Genomic DNA, 9077 nt, shown 5'->3' with positions numbered 1-9077 from the left:
ATTGAAACTCTTTTAATATTTCATTATTTGTTTGTCCGATAATAATTATTTACTGATATAAATCTGTTTTATTTTGAACAAATTCAAAGAGAATTTCCACTCAAAATTTTCAATCTCTTTGCACTCAATCTCTCTCTTTAAGAGCTCCCTCTCTTGACGGCACACTAGCGCCAATTGGCCCCGCGGTGGCGGCAAATGGTACTAAAACTACCGAGAGAGAGCGAAAGAGAGTGAGTGAAAAAGCGAACCCGAAGCAACCACCACACCAGCACGAGCACATGCGTCCGAACATCGGGCAAAAAAGACTCGTTTGAAACGAGTCGAATCGGCTGTTTAGTACCAAGTTCCACTCGTTCGAAGCCTGAAATTGAGTCTCTCTCGGCAGCGCTGGGGCTGTTTTCGGCTTCTCTCGGCTCTCTATCGCTCTTTTTCTTTTATTCAATCTTTCAGCCAATATTTCAAGAGTAAAAACTTCTACGCTAAAAATGAACACGTCCATTCATGTCCGAACTCTCGCCGAGGCAAGGTCGTTACACGCGCTTCTGAACTTTTGAACTGCGCGGTTGCTGCCGCGCGTCGTCACCGAAACGTACGGACGTGGTGTGGCCCAAACGCCCAAATTGATTTCATTTCGAAAAATCCACAAAAATGAGAAACAGCATTTTAGAGCAGTGCCAGTGAGAATTTCCATCGGAAATTGAATAATACGAAAACCAATACAAATACACGAAAATATCCAAGAGAAATTGGCGAACAGTGAAACAAGAAACCAGTGAAATAGTAGAGAAAACCAGAGAAAACCCCAAAATTCCCATTAAAATGTCAATTCGGGATTGAGAACCAGAGAAACGCAAACTACTCCCTAGAACATCTCAGAGAGATTCTGCTCCCTGTTCCCCCAAGAAATACCCAGAAGTGCAGCCGGAATGGAGTTCCCGCTGCTGCTGCTCCTCGTGAACGTACTGCTGCTTGGTAGCGCCTCGGATTGGAGCTGCCTGGCAGCACTGTCGCCCAAGGAGAGCGGCGACAACTCTGCCAGTGCCATGCTGGGCGGAGGCGCTGGCTCCGCCTCCGTCTCGCTCTCGGGCGACTATTCCTCGCTCCTGTCGGCCGCCATGCCACCCGCATCCGCCGACGACTCCTCGCCAGCAGCGCCCGCCCACAGCGGACCGAGCAACCAGTGCTCGTGGACGTACAACGGCACCAGCTCCGTGCACTGTGCCCTGCGGCTGATCGAGCGTCAGCCAGGTCTCGATCTCCAGGGAGCCGATGGCAGCAGCCAGCTGACGATCCAGTGCAGCGACCTCTACCTCTTCGAGTCCACACTCCCGGTGGCGGTGTTCGCCCGCCTGCAGACGCTGGAGACGCTGCGCCTGGAGGCGTGCAAGCTTCTGCAGCTGCCCAACAACGCCTTCGAGGGCCTGGGCACGCTCAAGACGCTGCGTCTGAGCAGCCACAACGCCGAATGGGGTCCGGCCAGGGCGCTGGAGCTCTATCCGGACTCGCTGAACGGCCTGAAGCAGCTCACGGAGCTGGACATGAGTGACAACAACCTGAGGGCTCTGCCCGCGGGCTTCTTGTGCCCCGTGGGAAACCTGCAGGCGCTCAACCTGACCCACAACCGCATCCGCACCGCTGAGCAGCTGGGATTCGCGGACATGAACTGCAGCGGGGGCAGCGAGCTGCAACTGTTGGACGCCAGCCACAACGAGCTGCGCTCCATCACGGAGAGCTGGGGCATCTCGCGGCTGCGACGGCTGCAACATCTCAACCTGCAGCACAACAACATCTCGGAGCTGTCGGGGGAGGCGCTGGCGGGGCTCGCCTCACTGCGGATCGTGAACCTAAGCAACAACCACCTGGAGACGCTGCCCGAGGGCCTGTTTGCCGGCTCCAAGGAGCTGCGCGAGATCCATCTGCAGCACAACGAGCTGTACGAGCTGCCCAAGGGGCTGTTCCACCGGCTGGAGCAGCTGCTGGTGGTGGACCTGTCGGGCAACCAGCTGACCTCCAACCACGTGGACAACACGACCTTTGCGGGACTGATCCGCCTCATCGTGCTCAATCTGGCGCACAACGCCCTCACCCGGATCGACTACCGCACCTTCAAGGAGCTCTACTTCCTGCAGATCCTCAATCTGCGCAACAACTCCATCGGCCACATCGAGGACAACGCCTTCCTGCCGCTCTACAACCTGCACACCCTGAACCTGGCCGAGAACCGCCTCCACACGCTGGACGACAAGCTGTTCAACGGCCTCTACGTGCTCTCGAAGCTCACGCTGAACAACAACCTCATCAGCGTGGTGGAGCAGGCCGTGTTCAAGAACTGCTCCGACCTGAAGGAACTGGACCTCAGCTCGAACCAGCTGAACGAGGTGCCGCGCGCCCTCCAGGACCTGGCCATGCTCCGAACCCTCGACCTGGGCGAGAACCAGATCAGGACGTTCGACAATCAGAGTTTCAAGAACCTGCACCAGCTGACGGGGCTGCGGCTGATCGATAACCAGATCGGCAACATCACAGTGGGCATGTTTCAGGACCTACCCCGGCTGAGCGTGCTCAACCTGGCTAAGAACCGCATCCAGAGCATCGAGCGCGGCTCCTTCGACAAGAACTTCGAGCTGGAGGCCATCCGGCTGGACAGGAACTTCCTCTCGGACATAAACGGGGTGTTCGCGACGCTGGTGTCCCTGCTCTGGCTGAATCTCTCGGAGAACCACCTGGTGTGGTTCGACTACGCCTTTATCCCGTCGAACCTCAAGTGGCTGGACATCCACGGCAACTACATCGAAGCCCTGGGCAACTACTACAAGCTGCAGGAGGAGATCCGGGTGAAGACGCTAGACGCCTCTCACAACCGCATCACGGAGATCGGCCCCATGTCCATACCGAACACCATCGAGCTGCTGTTCATCAACAACAACCTGATCGGTAACGTCCAACCCAACGCCTTCGTGGACAAGGCCAACCTGGCCCGCGTCGACCTCTACGCCAATCAGCTGAGTAAGCTGCAGCTGCAGCAGCTCCGCGTGGCGCCCGTGGTGGCACCGAAGGCCCTGCCTGAGTTCTACCTGGGCGGCAATCCCTTCGAGTGCGACTGCACCATGGACTGGCTGCAGCGGATCAACAACCTGACCACCCGGCAGCATCCCCGAGTGATGGACATGCCCAACATCGAGTGCGTGATGCCGCACGCCCGCGGCGCTGCAGTGCGTCCGCTGAGCGCCCTGAAGCCCCAGGACTTCCTCTGCCGCTACGAGTCGCACTGCTTCGCGCTGTGCCACTGCTGCGACTTCGACGCCTGCGACTGCGAGATGACCTGCCCCCATAACTGCACCTGCTACCACGACCAGATCTGGTCCACCAACGTGGTCGACTGCGGGGGCCAGCAGACCATGGAGCTGCCGCGCCGCGTCCCCATGGACTCGAGCATCGTCTATCTGGACGGCAACAACTTCCCGGTGCTCAAGAACCACGCCTTCATCGGCAGGAAGAACCTCAAGGCCTTGTACGTCAACGGGAGCCAGGTGGCGGCCATCCAGAACCGCACCTTCGCCAGCCTGACGTCGCTGCAGATCCTCCAGCTGGCGGACAACCGACTCCAGACGCTGCACGGCTACGAGTTCGAGCAGCTCTCCTCGCTGCGGGAGCTCTACCTGCAGAACAACCTGCTGGCCACCATTGAGAACGCCACCCTGTCGCCCCTGGTCTCGCTGGAGCTGCTCCGCATCGATGGCAACCGGCTGGTCACGCTGCCCATCTGGCAGCTGCACGCCACCCACTTCGGCAGGCGACTGCGGTCCATCGCCCTGGGACGGAATCAGTGGAGCTGTCGCTGCCAGTTCCTCCAGGCCCTGACCTCGTACGTGGCGGAGAATGCGCTGATTGTCCAGGATGCCCAGGACATCTATTGCATGGCGGCGCCCAACACGGATGGCTACGACGCCGCATCCTACGACAGCAGCTCCTCCGAGGGATCCCTGCAGAAGCGGGAACTGGACTTCAATTCGACGGGAGCCGCCTGCACGGACTACTACTCGGGTGGATCGATGCTGCAGCACGGGATTCCCGAGTCGTACATTCCCCTCCTGGCCGCCGCCCTGGCTCTGGTCTTCCTCCTAGTCGTCATCATCATCGTCTTCATCTTCCGGGAGTCGCTCCGGATCTGGCTGTTCGCCCACTACGGCGTCCGAGTCTTTGGCCCGCGCTGCGAGGAGTCCGAGAAGCTATACGACGCCGTGCTCCTGCACTCGGCCAAGGACTCGGAGCTCGTGTGCCAGCACCTGGCCTCCGAGCTGGAGACGGGCCGTCCGCCGCTGCGTGTCTGCCTGCAGCACCGTGACCTTGCCCACGATGCCACCCACTACCAGCTACTGGAGGCCACACGGGTCTCCCGTCGTGTCGTGATCCTGTTGACCCGTAACTTTCTGCAGACGGAGTGGTCACGTTGCGAGCTGCGCCGCTCGGTCCACGACGCCCTCAGGGGACGCCCTCAGAAGCTGGTGATCATCGAGGAGCCAGAGGTGGCCTTCGAGGCGGAGAGCGACATCGAGCTGCTGCCCTACCTGAAGACCTCGGCCGTGCACCGTATCCGGCGCTCGGACCGCCACTTTTGGGAGAAGCTGCGCTATGCCCTGCCCGCCGACTATCCCACCTATCGCGGCAACAACTACACTCTGGACCACAACCACGAGCGTGTCAAGCAGCCCGCCAGCCCAGGCCTGCTGTACCGCCAGGCCCCGCCACCCGCCTACTGCGGCCCAGCAGAGGGAGGCGCCCCCAGCGCCGCCACAGCTCCAGCCGAGCAGAACTATTCCACGGCCACCACTGCCACCCCCAGTCCCAGGCCCCAGCGACGCGGAGATCACCACGGAGGAGTCTCTGGCTCTGGGGCGGCTGCCGCACCGCACGGCCATCACTTGCACGCCCAGTACTACCAGCACCACGGCATGCGGCCGCCCTCGGAGCACATCTACTCCAGCATCGACTCGGACTACTCGACGCTGGACAACGAGCAGCACATGCTGATGATGCCCGCTGGCCCCGTTGTCTCGTTGGAGGGGACCCCCAGGGCCCAGACCTGGCGCCCCAAGCAGCAACAGCAACAGCAGCCGGGCTTGCAGTCTGGCCCATCCTCAGTGGGTCATGTGGCCACAATGGGACCCAGTGGCAAGACCCCACCCCAGCAACAACAGCAACAGCAGCAGGCAGTCGGATCTGGCCAGCAGCAAGGTCCACATGTCCAGGCGTATCTCGTCTAGAGAGGAGCAGCAAGAGAGGGAGGAAGAGTAAGAGGATACAGAATGTGGCATTCTGAGAGAGTGACAGTGATTTCTTTAGGGACTGGTTCCTGTGCATAATTTTAATTACTAAAATATGTGCGAGTTAAGCTAAGAGATTAGAACGAGGGGAGCATGAGCCCTGAGAAGGAAGGAAGGAAGGGAGGGAGAGCAGATGAGGAGAAACTATCCAGAGATTTTAATGTTAGACCCATCCACATACCGAAAACCCCCAGAAAACAAGCAGCAGGAAGCGCCTACAAAAATTTTTTTTTTATCTAGTGTAAAGTCATTTTAGATGCACTAAGCAAGCATACGAGTACTCGTAGACATAGGCACACAATGCACACAGATACAGCTACAAGATACAGATACAAGATACAGCTGCATTTAGTAGCGGAGGAGAGCCAAGCAGGGAATGCAGTGGTAATGGGAGTGTGTGTATTCGCAGAGGGCGAGGGGGAAACTATGTTAGCACAATGCCATTTCAAAGTTTTCAAAGTTTGCCACAGCAAAAGAAAGTTTTCCCCCACACGACTCCTGCCCGGGCTTTCATTTGCTTAGCGCTGAGAATGGCTCTGGAGAATTCCGGATAACTTTTTAATATGGTTTTAATCAGTTGGACCGAACTATTTGGCATCCGAGGCACAGAGATTCATGCTCTCGGCTGAACTTTGGAGAGCCCTTGAAGCTTAGAAGTAAATTGATTGTTCCGAAAAGTGGCTCTCTGCACGCCCAATCCCTCAGTACGAGTAGTGTCTGGCGTATCGATTTGTAAATAGCTCCCACTACCATAAACAGCATTCATAGTTATTTAAATACTGATAGATATACACACATAAATACATAGATACAGGCTCGATGCATTTGCAGATATGTAACCATAACCGTATCCGTATCCGTATACGTAACCGAAACCGTAAACTTATAGCGATAATTCAGCAACCACATTCGAGTGCACAGGTATGATTCGTTCGAATAATGCACAGCAGCAGCCGAAGGCTCAGAGATCAGTAAATCGGTAAATGGAATCGGCGTGGTTGCATGTGTATAAAGCATTCATAATTACTTAGCTAGCAAACCGAAAGGAGGACTCATGAATCTCGAAGCTCGAAGCTCGAAACTCGAATCTCGAGTGGTTAACTACAATATACCAATACGCAGAGACAGGCAGGCGGCAGACAGACACAAGCTCATTTTAAACACTACGCTTACCAAACACTAACGATAATTGTAATGCAACTTTTGCCCCATGGCGTATACACAATATTCATACCTACATACATAAAATACATAGAGATACATACATATATGTAGTATGTATTATTCAGTGAATATATATATATATAAATGTGCGTGACTGTGTAAAGTAAAACTGATATTAGCGAACTGCATGAGGTTTGCTCCATATATACCATATACACATACATACATACGATATATATATCTATATCTATATCTATATCTATATATAGAATACCCGAGAAAATGTTTAAAAACTGCCTAAAAAACATATGAGCATTTATTTCCGATTGCAAAACTCGCCTACTCGTCATTAGTTAAGCAAAAATCAGTTGAAAACTATCGCCAGAGTTGGAGATACAAAGAGGGTTCCTTGCGGAACTCCTACGGAACGGACGGAAGGATGGAAGGACGGACAAACACTTGTACCAGTATGAAAGCCCAAAACTGTTATTTATTTTTATCATTTTGTAATATACCGCGATAAGTTGTAGGTTTAGTTCTTTAAGACGACGATTGATGACGCTCTATGATAATGGATAATTTTTTTTTTCGATAATTCAATTTTTTGAATAATAACTATTTATATACTATATACATACATCTAAATCTATGTACGACTACAACAACAAAACAAAGATATTTTTCCGTGTCGCCAGCGAACAATGAAAATGAAATGAACAATTTTTTTTTAAACAACTCTTGACTTTTGCCATCGTACTTATTGGGTTATTTTTTGTTGGTGTTGCCTGGAAAGGGAATGGGTCCTCCGTTTTCAGCTGGCTCTTTGCTAATTTAATTCATCATGCACATGAGTTGCTGTTTTGTAATCCTCACGCACTGGTCGGTCGTCGGTCGTCGGTCGGCGGCCTGTCAAAGTCAACCGAGCAAACGTAGCTCAGATACAAGCCGACAGAGTGATAAATCATTTTTGTTTTTCTATACCGCTTGTACTGTACATAGATACACGAAGCCACGTGTGTGTCTGTGTTTGTGTCTGTGTCTGTGTGTATATAAACCGAGATACAAATGCGCATCGCGTTGCAGAGGCAACCCCCAGTCCATCCATCCATCCATTCCCGGCTGTCTATAGCGCCTCCACTCCATAATGGTGGCTGTGCGTCTGTCGTGTTTGTCTGGTTAAATGATGGCAGCGGCACGTCGCTGTATCCAATTGAAGGGTGAAAGAAACACACTCACACTCTCAACATCTACCTAGTCGGAGTGGATTTCCAAGATGTTTTTGGCATTTATGCCAAGCGGAGCTCAACTGCCAAGTGCTACATTTCGGGCCAAAGTGATTCAGAGCCTAGATGTAAATACAAAAACACCAGAGGAGGTCGGCGTGCAGAGAGTTTTCCATTTGAAGTATCTCAATTTCTCACATCAGTTGCACTTGATTTCGGTTAACAGTCGAAAGAGAGTGAAAAACAGAAACGATTGAACGGTTGTTGGTTCCCCCTAGCTCCATCGGAACCCCATTCAAACCCCGATCCAGATCAACAACTGGCAAACTTTTTTAATTTGCTTTCATTGAGGTTGCCCCACTCTCACAGCTCCCCCTGTCCAAAGCCGCATCGCACTGTTCGTACAAGTTGCAACTAATAGAATTACAAACCCCACATAGAAAAGCACACACACCCATATGGTACCCTTGGCCGGCTCCATTGAAGGGCGGAGCGTAGCTCCGAAATACGTATCTGTATCTACTCGTACTCGCAGATACAAATTTTTCAGACGAGCGCTGCTACTGCACCGCAATGTACGGAGGCAGAAAGACTGAGAGAAATCGGAACCAATCTGGGGGAAAGCCCTAGCTGAGGAATTTTTTAGAAATTTCATTTAACAATTTCTTAATTGTTTGCAGATACGCATCTGGCGTTGAGCCACTTCCAGCACTTTCGGTGAGAAAAGACTCTGGGGAGGGTTTTTCCTAGAGTTTTTTGGGCAAACTTCCCCAAAAAATCAATAATTTGGGAAAATTAGCCAGCACTTTAAATCAATATTGAAAGAGAGAAGGAAGCTACGGGAACAGTCAGTGCCAGAGCCAGATATTCCATATTACTTACGGGGCAAACTGATCAAAATTCAATACGTGTTGCAAATATCGAATTTCCATCAAAAACGAAACAAAAACAAAACAGTCATAAAAAACATTCGAGGGTGGCTGCTGCTGCCGCCCTTCCCGTACGTACTCGTACATGTGGCATCGAGGGGGCGCAAAAAAAATATAGAATATATGTATGTTTTCAAGAATACTCCTCTGTATTTGTTCGAGTGTGTATGTATAGGCATGGGCCGGCCTCGGCTCGCTTATTATGATAATAAATTTTTATGCTGCAAGAAATAAAAGAGAGTGCAGGAAAAAAATTAAATAAAAAAGTATCAGTCGCCCACACACACGCTTGTCTGGGCAGAGATGGAGAGGAACCAGCAGACGAGTGTAGCTCAAAGTGAATTAAATTGAATTGAAAACTGTTCCCCAATAAAAGGCCCTGTTCAGGGGCAAGTTTAAATGCTTTAGTCGGACCCGAACCGACCCGACCCGGACCC

General features: G+C 52.5%; 1 protein-coding gene across 1 annotated transcript; it reads left to right on the top strand.

Moving 5' to 3' along the window:
- The first annotated feature begins 490 nt into the window (after positions 1-490).
- On the top strand, positions 491-7223 carry LOC108160410 (toll-like receptor 7). Its single transcript, XM_017294404.2, has one exon. The coding sequence runs from the start codon at positions 927-929 to the stop codon at positions 5262-5264; it is 4338 nt and encodes a 1445-aa protein (XP_017149893.1). The 5' UTR covers positions 491-926; the 3' UTR covers positions 5265-7223.
- Positions 7224-9077: the final 1854 nt, after the last annotated feature.

Source organism: Drosophila miranda, chromosome 3 (assembly GCF_003369915.1).
Source record: "Drosophila miranda strain MSH22 chromosome 3, D.miranda_PacBio2.1, whole genome shotgun sequence".
Classification (NCBI taxonomy): domain Eukaryota; kingdom Metazoa; phylum Arthropoda; class Insecta; order Diptera; family Drosophilidae; genus Drosophila; species Drosophila miranda.
This window is presented reverse-complemented; position numbering and strand designations above follow the sequence as displayed.